This window comes from Sturnira hondurensis, unplaced genomic scaffold (assembly GCF_014824575.4).
Source record: "Sturnira hondurensis isolate 20B ecotype Veracruz unplaced genomic scaffold, ASM1482457v3 Scaffold0006437, whole genome shotgun sequence".
NCBI lineage: Eukaryota > Metazoa > Chordata > Mammalia > Chiroptera > Phyllostomidae > Sturnira > Sturnira hondurensis.
Genome location: NW_028079068.1, coordinates 1,269,125 through 1,293,330, shown reverse-complemented (window position 1 = coordinate 1,293,330; position 24,206 = coordinate 1,269,125). Strand labels below are relative to the sequence as shown.

Below are 24,206 nucleotides of genomic sequence, written 5' to 3'. Positions count from 1 at the left end.
CCCCAGTTATGACCCATCGATAGCCGCTGAAGGCAGACGACATTTCCGGAAGAGAGCAGCTGGTGCGTGCGCCCGCAGAAAGCCTACTCGGGATCTGCAGCAAGTCGCCATGACTACAAGCCATAATGCAGAAACGTTCTCAACAGCATGTTCTTTAAATACTTGTTCAAGTTAACAAGCAGTATTTCAATAAAAAGTACTACAGAAAGGTCACTGAGGGCCTTCCATGGAAGTGCAAAAAGCGTTTTATTTTATGCATAAACACTTCTTCTAACAATTGGGAAGAGAAATACCCTTTCGACACAGCACGGGACCTACCTGTTCCTGGCAGGTAGGAAGCAGCTGCCGGTACAAGCGTGCGCAGCGCCTGTGGTGGCCTGAGTCCTGCACACTCGGAAACCCAGAACAGCCTGCCCATCCCAGCTGGTAAGGCTTCCTCTTCTTTCTCCCGCACCCTTCTTTCTCAGCAGCCTAGATGCCCTGAGGGAAGGTGTCACTTTTCTCACTGAAACTATATGCACAGCAATTTGACTCACTGATGAACTGACCAAAGAGTCATTGAGAAAAAGACACAGTAGGCACATTTCAAAGAGCTCATTACGTTAGACAGAAAGACGACGTATGGGTTTTTAAAATGGTTTTATTTGGGAAAAGTGCTTCTTACAAAAGGGCAGCTGTAAAATTCAGAGACAACTGTTAACAACGACTTGTTTTCTCTTAGAGTAGAAGACCAGGTGGGACCCAAGAAATCAGGGCAGGAGCTGGGACAACTCAGGAGCACCTCCGCGTGATTTTCGGGCAAGAGAGCAACCTGAGAATTGAAATTTTCCAATCAGGGAATTTCAACAATGTAGCTTGTCTCGTGGGTTCCACCTCCCACTTTCAGTGGAAAAGCATGACTTATTACTGCAAACCAATGACTCCACTACATGAAACACCTTAAAACATAGTTTGGAATCTCATCTGTCTGCCTGCCAAACACAAGGATGGAATGAGGCCAATACCCACAAAAAAAACCCCACAAAAACCCACCACAAAACTCCTCAAACGAGGACTAAAGTTTGTCAGAAAGCGCCTGAACCGGAAAGGCGTTAAGCATTAAACACGACTGTGTATCCCAGACCCAGTTTGTGTTAATAGGTGGGATAACCAGGCAGTTGTAACCTGTGGCTGAGCCTACTTATTTATACCAAGCCAGCAGGGCTCTCCTGACAGCCACTGACACACTGCCACGTGCTGCTGCGCCACACTGGGCTGGAACCGCTAAGAGCAAGGCTTTGCAGAGGACCACAAACACACTCGCTCTCACACGTGCTGGGTCACCCTGGCTCTTGGGAGTCAACTTCCAACTCTGCGTTTCTTTTGTGTGTCCTGACCGATTTTCCTAGCATACTACAAACACAGTAAAGAAAAAAATCTCAGAACACATTCACACCTGGTTATGGTTACCCAGTAGTTTATTACTTGTGTGCAATTAAACCAGAGACCCAAACCACAGAACAAGTGCACGGGGCGTGCGGGGTGGGGACCGCAGGGAAGGGAGCAGACATAAAAACACAGGTGGGAGATTTCCCCAGAAACCTCAAGTACCCGCCTTCTCAGCCTGTAGCGAAGGCCGCTCGCCACAGTCCAGATCCTTCACCGGTCACCCCTATTCTCGGACACCAGAGCAGGGCCAGTGGTGAGGCTTCGGAACCCGGGGTCCTCAGAGTGAGTGTGGGCAGGCCCCCGACAGCACCTCCAGCTGTGTGAATCTGGCCGAAAACAGATGCGACACACCTACGCTGTCTGACAGTTAAATCTGTGTTACGGAAAAAACTAACTTTAAGGTTTATTTTTGTAACTTTTTTAACCAGAGAAAACAACATACTCCGTGGGGAAAGGTGAGGGGCTGAGAAGACAGGCCCTGGGTGGAAGCTATTCCGACAGCACCTGGAGTGGCTAGGCCCGCCCGGGAGAGAGCCGTGGGCCCGCCCCGCGGCCTGGGGACAGCCCGCCCGGGGCTCGGCAGGCCCCTCCGCACGCCGAGTGCAGCTGCTATAGGTCCGAGTCATAAAAGTCTTCCAGCTCGTCCTGAAACAAGTCCCACTCGTCTTCAGAGTCTGTCAGGTCGTCGTCCCCACCTGCAGCCAAAAGCATAAGCAACATCTCGCCCAGCTCAAAGGTGACAACCTCTTCTTCATCGTGGTCAAAGGGGTTGCTGTTCTCTCTTTCCTCAATGAGCTCCCAGAAGTGGTTCCTTCGTTGGGCCTGTAAGAAACAAGGCCGTGATAGGGAGGGCACTGTCGAGCGGTATCTTCTAGTCTCTTGTTTCTAGGGCAACACGGCCAGCGCACCAGAGGGCGGACGAACCGGACTTCTCATTTAGGGTGTCCACTTTACCAACTCCTCCCCTTGGGTTACTTGAGGCAAAAAGGTTTAGGCTAGAGCTTTAAGCATTCTAGTTTCTCCTGTCACACCCCTCCCGGTTCTGAGGGTGGTTTCCTACTTCAACACCCTAGTCTCACTCCCAGACCTGAGCGTTGTTAATCTTCTCCTTCCCCTACACCCCAGTCTGTGCGGGACTCAACGGACAGCGTGGTATTTCCCCTTCGTTAAAGAAACAGTGAGAGTTACCCGGTATCTGCTTGATGTTCCCACTTTCTGTCTCTGTGGCTCCTCTCTACGGCCATCAGGGTACGCATGCTTGTAAAAACAGTTCCCTCCAAATGGGCAGCTCCCACGTCCTTCATCAAAATACCTGCACGCCTTGTTGCTGGAAAGGAAAATACCGCAACCCTTATTCACAGTGGATTTCAGGTGTGTGTGCGCCTATCATCCAGGGTTTCCCTAAACAGGGAGGGACAGTATCAGGATGGCGGTTTCCAGCCCTCCCCAGTGTGTTCTTAAAGGTCCGTGTGCTACGGCGTGAAACGCCAACTAGAATCCGATACTCTGACCGAGGCCAGGCTGCTTGGCAGCTCTACCACCGCAGATCCAGCAGAGAGGAAACCTTCTAGAAAGCCCCCAGGCACGGGGCGGCGGCCACCAGCAGTGTATGCAGGCTTCATTATAACGCAGTGCCTCAGGAGGAACCCCAGGGACTGTGTTATAGCGAGACACCCAATGGTGCGACTGAGGGCAACAATACACTGTACTGGGAAGTCAAAGAAAGGGTAGGAAGGAGGTAGGAGTGTACAGCGCAGCACTGTTCTTTTCAAAGTGAACCCAAGCTCCGCTGGGATCAGAGCCTAAGAAAAGGCTGCAGTGCTCATACCTCATTGCCTCCTTGTATTTCTGAATGAGTTTCTGCTTCTCTTCTTTCTCCTCCACCCAGTACTCACTTGGAATGACAAAGTTAGATGTGATCCGGCATTCGGGGCAGGACCTGGGAAACAATGAACAGGCTGCAATGCAAATTCCCCTTCACAGGCCCACTGTTCAAGGACACACCCTGGTGTGTCCCCTCCAGACTTAAAGGCTTACTGAAAGGCAAGTGGGCATCTCCTGAAAGGGCTCCAAACCCTGCCACACAACTGGCCACTCTTTCAAGGCAAGACAAACTCCTTTATATACATATATACATTTACATACATATATATATTCAATTCAATGGCTAGCCAGTTCATTAAAAATAGGACTTAAAAAAAAAAGAACAAAAGAAGACATTTCACACAGACTCCTTTTTCTTTCGTTGAAATAAATTTATTTCTTGTAACTTCGCTCTGTTTCGGTCATGTCGTTTCCGTTCAGTTATGAGAACAATCTGTAAAGGATGGCGGGCCGCTGGCTAGCTTAATGGATGGAATAGGAAAGTTGGAAGATGCAAAACGCCAGGGAACATACATTCAGAGCCAGGTAAGTTTGTGCACCGAGAGCCTAAACAGGCTAATCCGTTCAACACAATCTCCTCGGAAAAAGCACGAAGATCCTACTGACTGATACATAGGGTTTCCTCATCCAAATAAAAGTAGAGATAAACCAACTAACCTAGAAGCTAGCTGAAATACAAAGAAGAAATCCCAATTAGAAGAATGCCCCAGTTTCAAGGTAAAATGCATGCATTTAAATGCGGTCCATCTGGTTGAAAGTTGGCACAAGATACTACATTCTTCCCCAAATAGAAAGCACAAACGAAGACTGGGAGGAGTCTCACTTTATGATCTTGCTCTCAAACTGCTTAGCGCTCCTCCACTTGCGGATGCACTTGAGGCAGTAGGTGTGGCTGCAGTTGGAGAGGACCCCGAAGCGGCGCTCGCTGGGGCTGGCTTTCTCGTAGACCACCTCCATGCAGATGCCGCACACCTTGTCCTTGCTGCGCTGCACGGCGAACGAGAGCTCCATGTCCTTCTCGTGGGCCTCGATGCAAGACTGACAGAAGTGGAAAGGTAAGAAGCGTGACCAAGTCGCTGAGAGACACAGGACTTCACCTCAACAGTTAATGATTCATGCCTAGAGAACCACACAGTCAACTGAAAAGAGGATGTTCCCGATTCGACATTAAGAACAACTTTTGGCCCAGGCTGGTGTAGCTAACGGACTGAGTGCCGACCTGCGAACCGCAGGGTTGCCAGTTCAATTCCCACTCAAGACACATGCCAATGGGTTGTGGGCCCCGTCCCCAACTGGGAGTATGCGAGAGGCAATCAATTGATGTATCTCTCTGGCACACTGATGTCTCCCTCCCTCCCTCTAAAAAAAATCACCGAACTTTGTCTATACTGTAGCTCAACCCCTGCTGAAATCCTGAAATCCTCATTAAAACAAGTTGCTCCTGCTCTGGCCGATGTAGCTCAGTGGATTAAGCAAGGGTCTGTGAAGCAAAGGATCACTGGTTCGATTCCCAGTCAAGGCACATACCCAGCTTTCGGGCCAGGTCCCCAGTGGGGGCCATGTGAGAGGCAACCACACATTGATGTTTCTCTTTCTCCTTCCCTTCCCTTCCCTTCTCCAAAAATTAAAATAAATAATAAAAAAATTAAAAAACCCAAAACAGTTGTTCATGCCAAGTTTGATTTTCCTGGTTTCTAGATAGAAAATGCAATTAGGATTAAGGCTGTAATTTATAGCCTGGCAGTGAATAATTTATTAGGTGACAGTTACGTGCCAGGCATATTACTGTCAATTACATTATTGAGATGTAATTCACATAATTCGTTCATTGAAAGTGACAGTGACCTGGCTGGTGTAGCTCAGTGGGTTGAGCGCGGGCCTGCAAACCATCACGGTTCCATTCCCAGTCAGGGCACATGCCTGGGTTGCAGGCCAGTTCCCAGCAGGGGACTCACGACAGGCGACCATACATTGATACTTCTCTCTTTCTCTCCTTCCCTTCCTCTCTAAAGATAAATAAAATCTTAAAAAAAATTTTTTTTAAAAAGAAAGTGACAGTGAAATGGCCTTTGGGACATGCAGGATTGCACATCGCCATCATCAGCACTAAAAACACGTTTACGGTGTTGAGATGTCAGGGGGGAGGGGAGTACAAGGGGACTAAATGGTACTGGGGAAAAATACAGTAACAATTAAATTTAACAACAAACAAACCATTTTTATTACCCCAAAGAGAGACCACATACCCATGGTAGTCACTCATTCCCCCAGAACCTCTTAGTCCCAGGCAACTACCCATCTGGGAGTTGGCTTACTCAAACGATTCATATGAATGCATAACCCTTGGTGACTGGCTTTGCTCACTCTGCACATACTCAATGTTACTTGTGCAGTGGAACGTATCAGTATTCACTTCTCATTATTGCTATGGACCACAATCTAGTCATCCATTCATCAGATGGCCATTTCAGTCAATCCCACCTTGGGGCTATTGTGAGTAATGCTTCTATGAACATTCATGTTCAAGTTTTTGTGCGGACATTGCACAGATTTTATTTTAACTGAGGTATAGCTGACATAACATTGTATCACAAACTTTACCTGCAAGAAATATGCTAACTGTAGGAAATGCAAAAAAGCAATAGAAAACTCACCCACAATCCCACCTAACTACATTTTAGTGTATTTTACCTTTTCCTAAACTTTTAAAAAACAATCCTAAGTAGGCATCACCAACCCCAATATATAGAGAAAAGACTTAAAGGAATTTAGCCTGCCTATAAATCCACACAGCTAACATTCCATGAAGGTAGGATTCCAACCACGCCAGTCTCAAACCATGCTTCACTCCCCAACAACCCAATGAATTTTAATTTAATAGAAATGATAATAATAACCAGCAACTCGCTTTATCTAGTAAGTAAAATATAGGGCTTGTAAATACAATGTCTTCCCAATAACAACAGTAACAACTTCACACTGCAAATGGGGTTTAAAGGCAAAGCCTGAAACCCTCGCCCACTGCGTTTGGCAACCTAAGATAGGATGGTCACTATGGGAAAAATCTGACCAGTGCTCGAAATGTGACCCACTGCCACCTGCCATGACCCAGCAAGTCTACTTCAGGACACAGCAAAACACATGTACACAAAAACTTAGCAATATGAACATCCATGGCATTAATAAATAGCCAAAATGTGTAACAATCCAAGGTCCATCAGCCAACGATGGCAAAACAGATTGAGGTCTACCCATCCGGTGGGTTATTCTTCAGCCATGAAAAAAGAGATGGACTCTACGACATGAATGGACCTTCACTTTTTACAACGTTTAAGCCAGGCAGGAAAGGCCACACCTGATTCCACCGACGTGAAATGTCCAGACGAGGCAAATCCTCACCGACAGGAGATTGATTTTACCTGTTGCCAGGGGCCAGAGAGGGGTAGAGAGGGTACAAGGGAGAGTAATGGAACCAACACGTATGAGGTTTCCTTTTTCCCCATCATCTCCACTTTCTCTCTTTCAATATTTATTTACTATTTTATAGAGAAAGGAAAGGAAAACATCAATTTCTTATCTCACTTACTGATGCATCCACTGGTTGACTCTTATATATGCCTATGTGCCCTGACCGAGGATCAAACCTACAACCTTGGCGTAGGGGCAATGTTCTAACCAACTGAGCCACCGCCTGACCAGGGCTGGGTATGAGGTTTCTTTTGGGGATGATGAAAATGTCCTAAATTTGGATAGAATGGTGATAGTGGTCACACAACTCTATAATATAAGAAACTGAAACCATGCATCTTAGAAAAGCTGTTATTTTAAAGGAAGGAGGAACAAAGCTGCTGGGGTGAGGGCCTCGATTTCCTGATAAAGCACAGAAGCCCAGGACAGAAAACGTCCCTCCTCACTGGTTAGCGACCACGCCATTCGCCAAATGAAAACACAGTCCTCACCCTATCAACATAGCATTGCCCTGAGGACTCACTTTTATGTGCTGTGACCTCTGGGCCGCGTCCACGGGGTGGAGGGCCTGCAGCCCACACAGGTCACAGGGGTCTCCGTGGAGATACACACAGTTCTCGCCGTAGCGGCACTCTCCGACTGCCGCGTAGGGGCACAGCTGCGACTCCGGGTGCCCGGCCGGCGGCTCCTTCTGCTTCTCCGAGTCCTCCTTGGTCACTGAGCCCTGCGGGGGCGCTTCAGTGCAAGAGGGGGCAGCTGAAACGTTTGAGAGGGTGGTAAAAGTCCAACACGGGTAAGGCAGAGAACCTATCAGGTAACTGAGAACCTAACCGAGAAGAATGTCAACCATCTCCAGACCCTGTATTCATCCCCTTACTCCTGGAAGAAGTGAGCTTTGCCTAAGGCTGACATTTCCAAGATTAGGCTTGTAAAAAGGGAAGGGGGGCATACACGTAGCTCTTGTACAACTGTACGGATCAAAGGAGAGGCTTCAGTTTTCAACACTCTTAATTCAACACTATTGGGGTTTTAGAATTCTCCTTCCCTTCACATGTAAGCCTCAGGTAATCCAAGGAAGATCAGGCTACATGTGAACACTGAGCTAACTGGCGGACTGCTGTCTACTTCTTACTTTCGTCTTCTCCCAAATACTCACTACGGCCACAGTAGGGCTGCCCGGGAACGAACTCGATGGCGTTCACCCAGTCTTCTGAGCCTGCTCCTACAGCCGCAAAGTTTGAACTTCTTGACTCAGCCTCGCCCGTGTTCATTTCAATGGTCGGTCCCACTACTGATGAGAGACTGGAGGAAGCAGCACGGGGTGGTTTTGCAGTTAAGTCTGTAGTGGTCGCTTCTTCCTGTTTCAATGGTTTGCTGTGTTCATACCTAAAAAGAGAATTTTACGAGTCAGTGGTCACCATCTAACCCTCTAGGGGGGGCTCCATATTCCCTGCTCCTGTCCTCGGGCTCTGTTCAAACTGCCGGGCATACGAACCACCCAGAAACTGCTCAAAGGCAGGCACCTAACCTCGAGTCTGGAGTGGAGCCCGTGACTCTGACATCTGACGAACCCCCGCGTGATGCGCATGCGGGGACCTCATCTGAGCAGCAAAGTCAGAGACCGGGGCACACGATGCTTGGGACTGTGCGCCAAAACTGGCTGATGAATTAAAAGCAATGCTGGCACTCAAACTCAGGTAGAACTGTGGGACCCCTTGACCAACATATGAAGTAAAATAGGGAATATTTACAAAAGACAATATGCATTTTCTTTTCCTAATCCATTCATTGACCTAAGGCAGCGACTTTCAACCTTTTTCCACCTCGTGGTACACGAACGAATTACTAAAATTCTGTAGCATGCCAAAATAGATGTTGCCAATCTGACAAAGAAAAGAGGTATGTTTTCTATCCATTTACACTGGATGTCGACTGTTTCGCTGGCTGCTGCTGTTGTTTGCCCATCTAAGGGAAAAGAGGTCAGTGCTCTTGACTAACCCAGTCAGGTGTTACATGTTTTAAAAATCGCTGACCTAACAGTTTCCTTTTCCAAATTCTTGTGTCTCTTTCATCTGTAAAGTATCTACGTGTAATGGAAAAGTATTTCTTTCAAGCCACTTTCTGCCTGAGAAGAGCCCCAGAACCCTTGGAGCATGTGAGGCTGAGCGACCCAGACACAGATGAATGGAATGAGGGCTGTTCCGACGCTGTCTACGTCTAAGAAGTGGCCGAACCTAACACCGCCGAGCTGGCGTTCATCACTGCATCGCCTCAGATCTCCACACACCTACCCAGCAGTCAGTGACCTACTCTGCTTTGTGGGACAAGTAGTGTGAGCACGCCGCCACCAGCTGCAGAGGCTGGCAGCATGTTAGCCCACGGCATGAGTCGCGCAGACTGAGGGGCGGGGGAAGAGCGACCGGGACATGCTTCCACTTTTACCACCGCCTTTCATCCAAGAGCTGAGGGGAGCCTGCTCTGACCACGTTAGGGGGCCACGGAAGGGGTAACTGCCGGACAAGCGGTACCCTAGGTCAAGTGTGAACCCTACGCTGCCTTTTACAATATGGCAGCCACGGGCCCTCGCACCAGCCCCTCTCTCCAGTGTTCGAGAGCTACACGCAGCCACAGTCACCACACTGGGCAGCAGAACAGAGCACATTTCCACAGTCACACACTTCCGCCTCACTTTTCAAAACAATTCTCGGATTTGAAAGGGGATTCCAGAAAAACATTTTAATTTCCACAACCTTGTTAGAAGAGACCTGGCCTTTGGAAAGACAGGCGAGTTTTGAAAGCACCGAGTATCAGTCGGCTAGAAAGTCCACCCTGTAAATAAACTCTTAATTTCGAGCCTTCCGGTTTTCCGTGTACAGAGGAGAATCTGCTGAAGAACTGTACCATTCCCCACACAACTGAGGGGTCAAACGTGAAGAAGGTCCCTGGCTATCAAATACAAATCTATCTTAAACATTAACTTTTTACATTAAGAGGTCCCCACCCTGGCTGGGAAGCTCAGAGTGTTGTCCCCACAGCAAGGTTGTGGGTTTCATTCCCCGTGGGACACGTACAAGAAGCCACCAGTAAACGCATGAGTAAGTGGAATACATGAATGTCTCTCTCAAATCAATGTTTAAAAATACTTCCTCTGAAAACGGATGTGTATTAAATAAAAGCAACTTTATTCTAAAAAATTATATTGAAGAAAAAAAAAAGTATTAAAATTTAAGTTATGGGTTGAAGAAATTAAAGAACCTATGTTCTCAAGTCTGCCTACCTAGGCAAAGCTCCCATATTTTCTGGATTATAAGATGCACCCCCCAAATTTGGGGGAAAGGGGTACATATTATTTGGGGGGGCATCTTATAGTCCGAATGTAGCTTGCCTGGCTCGCTGTGGGAGTGGGGTGAGGGTGGAGCAGGGTCCCAGGTTATTAACTATTTTACCACATTTTTTGCTTCAAAACTTTCTCCCCTATTTTCCTCCTTTATAAAACCTAGGTGTGTCTTATAGTCCTAAAAATATGGTATTCCCTTAGCGCAGTGTAGAGATACATAAAAAACATGTTTCTGAAGTGAAGATTTGTACACACTACTAAAAGTACAAATAAGACAAAGCAAGCAAGACTTCCAGTCAAGATGGCAGCACAGGCAGACACAGCTCGGCTCTCTGCACAACCACATTCAAATGACAACTAAAATATAGAACCACCATCACTCAGAGCTGCCAGAAATCGAGATAAATGGAAGTCTGACAACTACGGAATTAAAGAAACCATATACATTCAGACTGGTAGGAGGGGTGCAAATACAGAATTAGCTGGTCTCTCACCCATGTGTGGGGGATAAAAATTCAGAAGGGGTATTTTTGGGAGCCAGGAGTCCCAGCCCCATGCAAGGCACCCCAGCCCGGGGTTCTAGTGCCAGGAACCCCGGGCTGGGTACAGGTGCCCAGGGAGCATCTCAAGTGTCTGGAGTCTGGTGAGCAGAGGCCATTGTCCCTTTGCTACTAAACCTTCCCCACGCAGAGCTGGCAAGCTGGTGCCACATCCGAGACTCCATCAACCAAGCTATTTAATGCCCTTGGAGATCCCCAGAGGCTCTGCCTCACCCAACTTATGGGCCCACTCAAGTGGCTTTTCCAGAACAATGACTGGTCTTTGCCCGTAAGTCCTCTCAAGGAAGCAACAGCTGGCCCCAGGCCCCAGCACTAGCAGCAACCAGTCTAGATTCACAGTTTGGCTTCGCCTGGGAGTCTCCAAGCCTAGCACAACTAGCAGCCACCTCAGATTGCTTTACAGCTCAGGCAGGGTGGCCCTGGGGAAAACACAGGTGGAGGCTGACCTTGGCCTGTCCCACCCAGGAAACCCCAGGCCCAATGCACCCAGTGGACAGCTACAGAATATGTGGGAGCAACACCACCCTGCCCCTGCACAGCTGATCGTCCGTAGAGAACAGAGGTTGGTGGTCAGTGGTCACAGCCAGTTCTTGCAGCTGAATGGCCTGGGTAAATCCCTCCCATTGACCTGCCAACAGCAACCAAGGCTCAACCACAGGAGGAGGGTGCACTCAGCCCACAGAAAGGGCACACCATGAGCACACAGCTTTGGTGATAGTGGAGACTGTGCCACTGGACCCTACAGGACACCTACTACATTAGACCATACTACCAAGACACGGAGTCAAAGCAGCTCTATGTAATACATAGAAACAAACACAGGGAGGCTGCCAAAATGAGGAGACAAAAGAACGTGGCCCAAATGAAACAACACATCCAAACTCCAGAAAAAGAGCTGAAGGGAATGGAGCTAAGCAATCTATGAGATGCAGATTTCAAAACACTGTTTATAGGTATGCTCAAGGAACTTAGTGAGGACCTCAGCAGCATAAAGACCCAGGAAGAAACAAAGGATACACTAATTGAAATAAAGAACAACTTACAGTGAAACCACAGTAGAATGGATGAAACTGAGAACCAATCAATAATTTGGAACCTAAGAAAGCAAAAAACAATCATGCAGAACAAGAAGAAAAAAGGATCCCCCCCCAAAAATGAGGAGAGTATAAACAGCCTCTGGGACAACTTTAAGAGGCCCAATCTTCCCCTCATAAGGGTGCCAGAAGAAGAGAAAGAGCAAGAAATTGGAAATCTGAAAACACAGTGAAAGAAAACTTCCTAATTTGGTGAAGGAAGCAGGCATCAAGTCCAGGAAGCACAGAGTCCCAATATGATAGATGCAAAGAGGCAAGACACATCACTATTAAAAGGCCAAAGGTTGAAGATAAAAAGACTCTTTATGAACAATGGAGTGGGGGTTGTCCGAGGGAGTCGGGGTTGTTGGGTCAAGGGGGCAAAGGCAGAAAAAGAGGACAACTGTACTAGCATCAGCAATAAAATTAAAAAATTTTTAAAGGCAAGCAAGAAAGCAGGACTCCAATTCTGAAAGGTGTTGACTAAAAACAGGTGTCAAGAGTCAAGTGCACGGTGATGGGGAGGACCACACTGGGTGGTAGACACACGGTGCCCTGTACAGGTGATGAATTATAACCCTGCACACTAGAAACTTGTGTGATGAACCAATGGTGCTCCGACACATTTGACTTAAACTTGGTCCTGTAAAGCAGGGACTCCTCAAAGAGCTGGGGTCGCCAAGGCCCTCAGGCCAAACCCCAACTCCAGCTAGAAGTGGATTTGACACTTGAATTTTTCAAATAGTTTTCTTTACTGATATTGTTGACAATGTCACAAATGTCTCCATTTCCCCCTCCCCCTGGTTTTGACATTTTGAATGGTTGGGGGGTAAGATCATTTGATGACACATAAAAATTATATGAAATTAAAATTTTAGTACCCCAAAATAGTTTTGTTCTGGTCCTAGCTAATGTATCAGCTTATATGCCTTATCTATGGCTCCTCCTGTGCTAGGAGAGACCCTGGGGCTGCAGACGAATTCTTTCTTTTCTGGTCCTGCAGACGAAGTCTGCCCATCACGCTGAAGAGGACTCTCACATCTCTGGGATCCATCGTCCAGGACAACGGCTTTGTTCCAGTTATTATTTTAATGGATTATCACAGAATCACTCACCCTTTTAGTCAGTGTTAAGTGATGAATTAATGCTGAGGAAACAAATATTAAGGTTTTATTTCAGAGGTCTTGCAAAGAAAACCTTGCTATATATAGTATCAATTTCTATCTAAGGATGTTTAATCAATGTTTCTTCTACATCTAAGCAAGACACTTTTTCTCTCTGGTTGGCTTGCAATTCCCCCTGCCCCAATCACTCAAAGATCTGTCTGTATAAGGTTTTTAAAAAGATTTTATTTACTTATTTTTGAGACAGGGAAAGGGAGGGAGAATGAGATGGAGGGAACCATCAATGTACGAGAAAGACAGCAATCCGTTGCCTGTTGCACACCCCCCACCGGGGACCTGGCCCATTATCCAGGCATGTGCCTTGACTGGGAATTGAACTGGCGAACTTTCAGTCCCCAGGCCGGCACTCAATCCACTGAGCCACACCAGCCAGGGTGGCCTGTATAGGCTTTAATTTATATGACAGTAGTGGGTGCAGGTAAACCCCTCCACAACAATCAACAACCAAGGCCATACAGCCCCTCCCTCCAAGGGGAATGTCCAGGAACAAAGTCTGAGAGTCCTAAGGGCATTTAGTGCGTGGGGACAAAGGATGGCAGAGGTCCCACAAGGCACACAACAGCCCAAAGCTATGATACCTGGCTCCTTAGGTGGCACCACCATCATGAAATACCGGGTGGTACCACTTCTGAACTGTTGGAAGTAGGATGCAATCTTTCATTTTAAACTACTGCTGTGCACTGGCCACAGTTGTATAAAAAGATCCCTACAGATAAGAATGAAAAGCAGGTTAAGTCCCCAGGCATTAATTTTAATACACACGCGCACGCGCGCGCGTGCGTGCGCACACACACACACACACGCAGTCATGTGGTGCCAGACCAGGACCCGAGATCCCTTCCTCACCAAGTCTATAATGAAACTCGTATGACCGCCGCATCAGCCCGTCACCACGCTTCCCTCTCAGGAGGGGCACCAGCACTTGGGGCCTCCCTAGCTTCTTCCCTTCACCCTAAGATCAGATCAGAGTCATCCCCGAAGAGGGGCCGTATCCTCACTATGAAGAGAAAAAAAAAAAGCAGTTCCTTAGGTTGCCTACATCTGCCTAAACGCTAGAGTGACCCCCAAACAGAGCACCCACCATTTGTTCACCCACCACAGAAGGCCACTGAACAGAGCCAGGCTTAAGACAGATTCTGCACCCACTCCCACGGAACGCCCTTCGGGGCTGGCAAGGGCTGTCCGAAACACAAGCTGATAACAGAGCCTAGGCCTTAGGCTCAAATTTCTCCAATTTTACCTTTTTAAATAAAAGGGTTTATTTATTTATTCTTAGACATAGGAGAGGGGAAGGGATGGAGAAAGAGGATGAGAAACTATCAACGTGTGGTTGCCTCTCTCGCACCCCCCTACTGGCTTGTTGTGTCCTGACTGGGAACCAAACTGGCAACCCTTTGGTTCTCAGGCCAGCACTCAATCCACTGAGCCACACCACCCAGGGCCAGCTTAACTATATTTCTCACCCATTCCACCTATACGGTCCAATCAGGTGAGCAGCACTTCGGAAAGAGGCTGGTCTGTAGCCAGCCAGACTGCTCGTTTTGGTGGTCTTTTCTCTGGCCCCTCTGCGGGCACCTCCCAGTCTCACCTCCACTCCCGGAGACATTCAGCTCCTCTCTCCCCAGATGCAGTTCACAAAGACTCTTGACCATCTGAGAAGTCGAGAAGCACCGCTCCCCAAAGTTAAGCTGACCCAGGAAAACCCGCAGAGACCGGCCCATTACGACAAACTGCCCGTTCACAGTAGAATGGAGTTCCACCTTCAATACTGGGACTCCAAAAAGGCAGATCGGGATTTTTTTGAGTGTCCTTTTTTCCCTTTCCAGCAATGTATCAGTGAGAGCCAATTACTATTAAACTCAGAGATCAGAAGTCCCATTTCTAAGCTCCTACAGACACATGAAAAGAACCTTCTTTTTTTCTCTATTCTTACCCGATTTCCTGGGGAAAGTGATGTGGGTGACCTCACACTAACACCCCACTCATCAACCATTTCTGGCCTTGTAAGCACTTGAACCCGACACAACCTTTCCCCCGATAACAGACACTGAAATAGCCATGACACTTCCAGAAGGCCTTGCCCAGTGTGCAGGTTTAAAAGGGCCACGCTTCTTCGACACCCCTCCCCCCTTCAGAGGGCGGAGGCCAGTGGGCTGTCCCTCTGGAGCACGCCCACGACCGTCTTCCCTCTCCACGACCGACCGTCTTCCCTCTCCACGACCGACCGTCTTCCCTCTCCACGACCGACCGTCTTCCCTCTCCAGTGTGCATCTGGTCCCGGGCTCACCCCTGAATCTGTCTCCAAAGCCCTCTTTTCTGACTTTCCTGTGAGGTGACGGCAGCAGCCCCACCTCGGCTCCCCTTTGTCACGGTGCCTTGGACTCCCTCAGTAAGCCCGCACCTGCTCCCAGAGCGGAGCCCCGCCTAGGCAGTGTTCTTCTACCCTAAGCCCTTCCCCTTTGATTTCACCATGCCTCTCCCCCCAAAAAGAGGAGGCCCAATCCCACCCCTCTTGCCGGATTTAGTGACTTGCTTGTAATTCAACAATATAGCGGAACTAACAGCGTGATTTCTGAGACTGCGCATCTAAGCCACGGTGGCTCTGTCCTGGCCAGCTCCCTCACGTCACTTGCTCTGGGGAAAGCTGCCTGTCAGCGTGAGGCCACTATAGTAGCCATGGGGAAAGGTCCGCAAAAATGAAGGACTAAACTCTCCTGCTGCTGGTCACTTGGAAAGCGCTGCTCCCGCTCCGATCAAGACTGCAGGTGACTGCAGCCAAAATCTTGACCGCAAATCTCCTGCGAGTCTGACCCAGAACCACCCAGTGAGGCCACCCCCACATTCCAGGCCCCCGGAAACCAGTATCACCATATTGTTTTTAATCTGCCAAATTCTGGGATCATTTGTAACATCAATAAATGACTAGTAACACCTAGATATTTTCTGAACTGGGAATATAAAGAAAACTCTACCCAATTCTGAAGCAAGTTACCAAGGATCTTGGAACCAACTCAATGAATAATAATAATAATAATAATAATAATAATAATAATTCTTGGTTCTCTAACATTCTTGATACTAGAGACATTCTTGGGGCATTTTCTCTGAATCTTAGCTTATAATTAGTTTTGAGAGCTTGGGGAGTGTGGTGGTAGGGGACGTTTAGTTGGAATGACAAGCCCTAATACACCATCTAACGCCTGGGACCCACTTTCTCTCCACCACATTCGAACAGACGACAACTGAAAAGTCCTGTTTGGTCCACTAGGTGCCTCACTCTCGGTTTAAAAAGGAAAGGCCATGGACAAACACACTCACCGTGCCTCTCACTAGGTTTGTAGAACTTGCTCCCCGCCGGCATTAACTGAACTTAGGACTGTATCATACATTCCTGTTGCAAAATGCAAAAATATATTCCCTCCAAGTGAGAGATATGTCTGCACTAACATTCCTAACGAAGTCCTTTTCAAACCCTGAAACTCTGTAAAACTACTGGGATTGTGTATCCTCCCCCACCATACAATACTGCCCCGCGCACACCCCTCACCTGCAGCGGTCTCCGTAAATGCAGCACCCTCGCTGGAAATACTTGCACACCGCCCCGTACGGGCTGTCAGCGAGGTCGTGCGAGTAGCGGCAGTTACCTCCTTCCTTGCACAGCCCGTGCATGAAATACCTGCAAGACAAAGCGCCACAAGGTGGGATAAGAACAGAGGAAAGGCAACACTCGCCAGATTCATGAGCAAAACACACCCCCCCCACCAGTAATATACCAGCACAAACGAACACAAAAAAAAGCAGAATGAGACTATGACCCAGCCACTCAGTACGGGAAACCAGGAAGGCTGCTGCAGACTCGCGTACCCATCTAGACTTAAACCGTGAGGCTGTCATTAACCTGGCCTCTCGAGGCTAAGTCTGCCCACTGTCCTCACGTTACAGTCCTAGTAGGGCACCTTCTTACTTTTCACCAACTTCAGCCATAACGGCAGCTCTGGCCGTGTAAAAAAAAAAAAAAAGAAGAAGAAAAAGAAAAACAACAGAAACTGACAAGGTCAAGACTATACTGTGTGTTTCACCTTAGGAAACCATTTTGATTTTTTCAAAACTACACGTGGCCCTGGCTGCTGTGGCTCAGTGGACTGAGTGCTGGCCTGTGAAACCAAGGGGTTGCCGGTTCGATTCCCAGTCAGGGCACCTGTCTGGGTTGCAGGTCAGGTCCCCAATGTGGGGCATGTGAGAGGCAACCCCACACTAATTTTTCTCTCTCCCTCTCTTAAAAAAAAAAAAAGCCACATGTGAAAACACAAGAGAACTTTGCTGCTAAAGTAGACAAAGGGATATCATTTTATGTTGTCTACTCAGCAGACCATTGTTCCCTTGCCTTAAAGGAGCACACGTGTACTAACTAGAAGTTTCCATAATCCAAGTACCGGAGCATGACTCAGTAGTTCCTGGGTGGGCCAGGACCAGCAGCATCAGCAGCACCCTGGGACAGGGGTCGGGGTGTTAAGGCAAGCAGCAGCCTTCCTATTTCTGCAAGTCACTCTGCAGATTAGGGAAGCAACAAGGGCTTTTCAGTCTCTCTTTAGCAGGGTTCTAAAGATTTAATTTTGGTAGGCAACACCTACCCAATATGCACCTCCATTCAGCTGGTGTAGATAGAATATCAGTAAGCACATTCCACTTGCCCAATGATTGGAATGATGCATAGAAAATAGATTCAGTTACCACCGCAGCCTTAAAAAAGGCTGCCCCCAATTAAGATGCAGACGGTCCTCTTCAGAGATTTCCTGAAAGTGATCATTTTACTTACATGGATATTCACAGTAGTTACGTGGAAATAAAGACCAACATTCTGGTGTAAAGTTATTTTCAAGACCCTAAAATGCCCTAAGACTGCAGTCTATAACAAAATTAAAGGACATGTAGGAATTCAAACTATAATTCTAACCTCAATTGTTACTAGGTTTACCTTAATGGAATTTGGGTTGCAACTTCTCAACTACGGGCTCCATTCTGCAAGCCTTGCAGCTGATCGGGAGCTGTACCGCCCCCCATTCCAGCTACAGCCCTGAACCAACAGATAAGTTACCGGACTGCCTCCCCGGAGAGATTAACACTTAACAAAACAAGTCGGTGATAATTACATTGTAACCACTACCACGCAATCATGCTTCTAAGTATTTACAAAAGTATCGGCAGTTGAAAACAGGGCATTCATTTAAAATTGTGTCAGTTTAAACAGTTGCTTTCTGCTGCCCCCACTCACACGGGGAGGGGGGGTGGTGTGCGGCAGCACGAGGCAGACACTTCCATTCTCACATTCTATCTACACAAGTGTCTGTAACTTCACTGCTTCTTTGGGGTCATTTTCAAGCTAGCATGCATGTGTTTTTAAAGCTAGATAAAATATCTACCCAGCGCCCTGGCCAGGTTGGCTCAGATGGTTGGTTGGGCGCCATCCTGCAAACTGAAAGGTCCAGTTTGTTCCAGGGCACATGCCTGGGTTGTGGGTTTGATCCCTGGTCGTGAGGCATGCAAGAGGCAACCCACCAGTGTTTCTCTCCCCCCCCCTTGAATAATGAAAGAAAAATCTTTTTAATATATATATCAAAAAACAACAACGTGTGTGTGTGTGTGTGTGTGTGTGTGTGTGTGTGTATCTACTGGGGGAGGGGAATATAAGGGGACTAAATGGTAAAAAAAAATACAATAAAGATTAAACACACCCACACACACCCTCCTGTAGAGATTGATCTCAGGCACAATACCTGGAATTTTAGGTTTGTTTTTGAGTCCGACTCTACCACGGCCTTGTTCATTCCACTACAGCACTCGGGCTTATGATGCTCTTCATGTCAAACCACATCCTCCAGGAATCACTGCTGACAGCTGCTGACCTTAACCTTGTTGCTTCAGTCAGTTGCTTCAAGGACCTCAACTCCCTAATACTCATTCTCCCTTCCTGCTTTTTGCAACACCTGCCCCAGCACTACTTTTGGACGTCCACGATGGGCGTAAACTTCTCTAGCACCCAAAAGGAAAGAGTGAAATAGATTGGCTGGCCTGGGACAGTGTCGCTCGGCCTTGACCTTTGGCCAAGAGCATAATACAGCACGAGACAGGGGCGTAGAGAGAGCAGGGGCAAACTCGGGGAGAAACGGGGCTAGATGCTGAGGAAAAGATTCTGCGGGGCGCTGTAAGCCAAGTTATCTTAGAGCAGTAAGAAACCACTGCTCTTAAGAATATTTCACCAGAAGTGCCAGAAATGAAATTTAGACTTTAAAACATTACATTAAAGAGACCTACACATCATGCCACACAAGATTTTAAGTGACTGGAGTTTAGCCAAGAGAAGACAAAGGAATGACCTTTTCCAGCACATTCCTGACAAAATGAATACATGCACTACTCTCTGTCACGAATCTGGCTCAACGTGAGCACTGCGACCAGAACCACCCAGCGATGACTAAGGTCCTGAGGTCCACAGGAGCATGGCTGAAGGAGTTCCAGCAGGCACAAAGTCACCTGACCCTGCAGAACCAACAGAAACACTGGAACACAGGCCCTAATTAGTCACTGCCAAAAGCCAACAGCTAGCCAACAGCTAGCCAACAGCTATTTCATGGGGCTCTTTGGTCCGCACGGTCTGGGTTTTAGGTTCTTGCCTTTTGTCTCACAGGGACACTGACGACGCTGGTACACACCCACAGTGGCAGACACCCTCATCACTGTCAAACCCCTTCTTGCCAACCCATCTCTGTGTAAGTCCGCAAGAGACTGATAAGATCAACAAATTAGTGCAAGTTAGAACAGTAAAAGAAAAAGGCAACCCCATTCAAAAATTTCTCCCCAAAATGAAAACAATCAAAATAAGTGCTTTTGTTTTGTTTTCAAATGCCACCACCAAAAAGCCACTGTTCAAATTCTCCTAATGCCACTACCCAGACTGAGCCATTGGTTTCTGAAGTTCCTTCCACCTTGCCCTGACCTGTGTGGCTCGGCTGGCTGGGCAGCGTCCCACAAAGTGAAAGGTCACAGGTTGATTCCTGGCTGGATTCCCGGCCGGGGCACATGCCTAGGTTGTGGGTTAGGTCCCTGGGCAGGGCGAGTACAAGAGACAACCACCTGATATTTCTCTTCCTCTCTAAAAAATAAATAATAAATACACAGTTCTTTCCACCTTTGCGATTCTATGACTTCAAAAGCAGACACTGTCCAGTAATAAAGACCAATGCAACGGACTAGAATGCCCTTACTGCTGAACCTCCTGGAAACCTGGGCACGGCCCCCAGGACACAATACAAGAAACCCCAAGGGCGCACGGGAGGGCACAGCGGAACCAAGCTCCCTCACAGCGCCTCTAGGTGTCAGAATCTCTTTGGAAATTTATAGAAACTACAGAATATTAACTAACTTGGCTTTTAATCACTTCATCTGCTATTACATTTCTTACTGTTATTTAACTTTTTTCCTATGTATCCTGTTTCTCAAAGTAGTTTGTAAATTCCTGTTGGTTAAGAACCATGCTTTACTCTGCTTTCATCTGCAGTACCTATATACATTTGTGTAAAACAACAACAACTGTACGAGACAGCTAGGCATCTCAGCAAATCACTTACTGACAGCAGCACAGTGACGCTCCCTGGGCTGGATAACTTTTTCAATGCCATCCCTTCAAAAAACCCTATGGAATCGCAAGTAATGAATTTCAACTACAGATTGTCACAGAGCTTGGATAAAGACCTTCTGAAGAAGTTCCTTCATTTTTAAGCTATATTAACTACACCTAAAATTACAATTTGCAAGTTGCACCTCTAAGTCGTAATGTCTGAACCCCCACCACACACTCAAGGAAGCGACAAGCGACAGCATTTCCCAGGACTCTTCTAATAAAGCGTCTGGAAAATGACCTGGTGGGGGCAGCACAATACAGTTCCTGGGGAAAGGTTTCAGGTTTTTCTTAAGCTGCAGAAGTAAAACACAATAAAATACATTTTTGAGAGGACGATGAAAAAAGTAGGACCCCACAAACAGATGGATCCTGAGCAATTAAAAACAAACAGCCGTCATCCAAACAACTTCTCACTTCTAAGAAGATTAAACTCCAGGCGGAGAAAAGAGCCTTAGTCAAAAGGCTTCCAGGGGAGAAACGGACGCAAACTCTTAGAACACATCGGTTAGCTTGAATTTGCTTCACAGGAGGTTTAGCTCTCAAACTGGCCGACAGCATTCCTAATGCAAGGCACTTCTGCATTCCCTTTGACACCTGGCCCCCTCTTGTCTTTGGGGAGTTGTGCTTTTTTACCGAGTTAACTGAATGAGGGGTCCCAGTGAGTCCTTTGTCTCTGCTAGTTGACCGGTGTTCTTTCAGTAAACAAAAGCAGATGACTCATCAGGTATGGGTTTATCAACATGGATTCATTCTCCTGAGTCTACCAGGTACTGAGGAAGCCCTGCAGACAGGATGGTAAAACCAAGTCCTGCTTTTAGAGAGCTCTAGTCTAGAATAAGTCAAGATACCGTATGTGGAACTCCTCTGTTCAGTAAAATTTTTAAAAATCATGGTCCCTAGAATAACTGAAAACAAAGTCAAGCGTTAAAACCGGACATATCAACTTGCATATTTAAAATATCAACAACAATCCAAAACAAAACCCTACACATGTAAGCCTATAAAGTATTTTCCCCCTCAAATATCAGATTCCTCAGCTATGTAAACTTAAATACATAAATCAGTTGGTTCACAGGCAAAGAATTCCCACTGGTCTAGGAACAATCTAGAATATTTCATTAACTCAAAGAGCCTAAAGACAGGCAAAGAGCAATGACTAGTCTGGTTAGCTCTGTCCTGAGTTCTGATGTTACTGGTGAGGAACCAGGAAAGGGGAAACACAACCGGGAAAAGTACCCGACAGCTGAGAAAGTGTAGGAAATGACAATGAATTCTGTGCAGCCAGGTACAGTTGGGCTCAAGTTACAGAGGACAATAAGGATGTCAGGTTGGCGAGGGGCTTCCTAGACTGTATTTAAACTGGAGAAAGGAAGGAAAGAGGCACCCCATGGGGTCCTTAGAGAGGCCGCCCATTGAAGGGAGATCACTTTCAGTGCAGGGACGTAGCCCGGGCCTGCAGGGTGAACGTCTGTCAAGTGGTTACACTAGCTTTTGTATTTTTAAAACTGGAACATATAAACAACCGCAACATTGTAAAGAGAAATAAACAGATTCAAATAACTAGTTACACGCATGGGAATTTTTAAATTCTCATTTGGGGGACACGGTATTTGGGCACTTGATTTCATTCTTAGGATCTACCTAAAACAAACGTTTGCCTTCTCCATCCCATTACTGAAAATAAACGAAATTAAGCTTATCATTCATGCATTAACTGAGCCACGTTAAAGACAGGGAAGGCTTCAGTATCTTTACGTATTTGCGTATAAATTACCCCACGTACGTAAATACCAGAATTTCACTTGGATTTTTTTTGCCAACGAAAGCTTCTACTTCTACTGATCACATTTTAAAAATCCAAGTATAATACTCAGTTAAACGCCCTAACCTTATATGTACAACTTGATCATTTTTAACACTGGGCACACACGTTCATGTAATTGCCATCCACCGATCACTTATTCTTAAAAAACATTTTTCATCTGACAACGAAACCAAAACAAAACCTCTCCTCTCCCTCTGACTCCCTTCAGAAGGAAGAGGCGTGGATTTCAAAAGACAAACATTTCGCCCGGCGAAGGGAAAATTTAAGGCGAAGGGTACGACCCCGGCCCGGCACTCCGTTCTAAGACAAAGCTCAGAACCGCCAACCTCGTTAAACATACAAAGAAGAAATAACAAAAGCTACTTCTGGAGGCGGGGGTGGGGGGCGGGGGGCGGAGACGCGAGCAGACGTTACAAACGGATGACACCACTGCGGGGCTCCGCAGCAAGGCCACCTCGCCGGGACCCGCAGCGGCGCTCCCCGCCCGGCAGGCTCGCGGGGAGGCCAGCTCCCAGCGACACCAGCCACCCAGTCTCGAGCCTGCAGAGCCGGAGGCAGGGGGCGAGGGATCGGTGACAATGAAAGGAGGGAGGAGCCCCCCTACCTCTCCCTCCGCGAGCCGAGCCGCACCGCCGGGAGCGGGGAGGGCGGCTTCGCACCGGGGTCGCGCGCGTCGGGCCTCGGCGGGCGGCGGGGGTTGACGCAGCGCGGGCGGCGAGGCCTCGGCGGCGAAACGCCGGGTACCCGCTTCCTCCGCCCTCCCCTTCCTCCGCGGCACCTGCCCCCCCCTCCCCGCGCCGGTGCCGGTACGGGGCCCCAGGACGTCTCACCTGCAGGTGACCTGTTTAGTCCAGCCGCCGCCTCCCCCGCCCCCCGCCCCCGCGGACGGGGAGGTGACTGTGGGGACAGGGATGGGGGAGCCCGCTGCCACCGCCGCCGCTCCTGCTCCTGATGGTTTGGCTGTTGTTCCGGGAGCTGCAGCCTCCGCCATTACTGTTTATCCCACACAGCAATGGCACCGGAACTTCCGGATCACATAGTTCCGGTCCGGCTGCGGGCAGGACAGGGCGGCGAGAGGAGGGGAAGGGAGAGGAGGGAGACTGAAGGGCCGGCTCGCTCCCCTCGGCACCGCGTCGCGTCTGCGGGCGCTCTCGCCGCTGGAACTGCGGGCCCGAGCCCGAGCGCCCGCGGCCCGCCTCCAGCGCGCTGTGATTGGTGGACGCGGCCGCCGCCCGAGAGGGGCGGGGCGGAGCCGGAGCGCCGCCAGGTGGGCCCCACCCTCTGCTGGCCCCGCCCCACTCCAGAGAACTGAAGATCTAATTCCCAGAACGCTGACCCTGGCCGGTGCTTCCCAGCCCAGGCTAGAACAGTGAAGTGGCTGGGGACGAGCGGGGGACTTGGGATCTGGCCTTGAATTCAAACTCTCCCACGGACTAGCTCTGCCAGTTTACTAGCAGTTCTGAACTTGCGCTAGATACCCATGGTCTCTGAGCCTCAGTTTCCCCATCTCTCAAACGGGGTTATAGTAGGCTCTATCTCATAGGGTTACTGTGAGGACTTTTAAGACTAGCGTGGCAGTCACTGAGCTTAGTGCCCGGAGCCCAGTGAACCGTAAATGTCCCCTCTTACTCCCCCAATCGAAAGTGTGGTCTTGAAGCCGGACAGACTAGCCTGGTGGCTTAGCAAAAGCTCTGGAATCCCATCTCTGATAGCCCAGCCTTTCCCGTTCCTACCTAGTTGTCGTTGAGCAAGTTAACTTACCTCCTTTC

The 24,206-nt window shown here is 48.2% G+C and overlaps 1 protein-coding gene across 1 annotated transcript; it reads right to left on the bottom strand.

Annotated features, from left to right (window-relative positions):
- Positions 1–624: 624 nt before the first annotated feature.
- MKRN1 (makorin ring finger protein 1) lies at positions 625–23,614 on the bottom strand. The gene is made up of 8 exons (XM_037049069.1): positions 23,268–23,614; positions 16,482–16,610; positions 7,937–8,166; positions 7,304–7,536; positions 4,136–4,350; positions 3,257–3,367; positions 2,617–2,755; positions 625–2,250 (listed from the first exon to the last, which is right to left on the bottom strand). Exons 1-8 carry the CDS (start codon positions 23,426–23,428, stop codon positions 2,038–2,040), a joined length of 1,431 nt encoding a protein of 476 aa, XP_036904964.1. The 5' UTR covers positions 23,429–23,614; the 3' UTR covers positions 625–2,037.
- Positions 23,615–24,206: the final 592 nt, after the last annotated feature.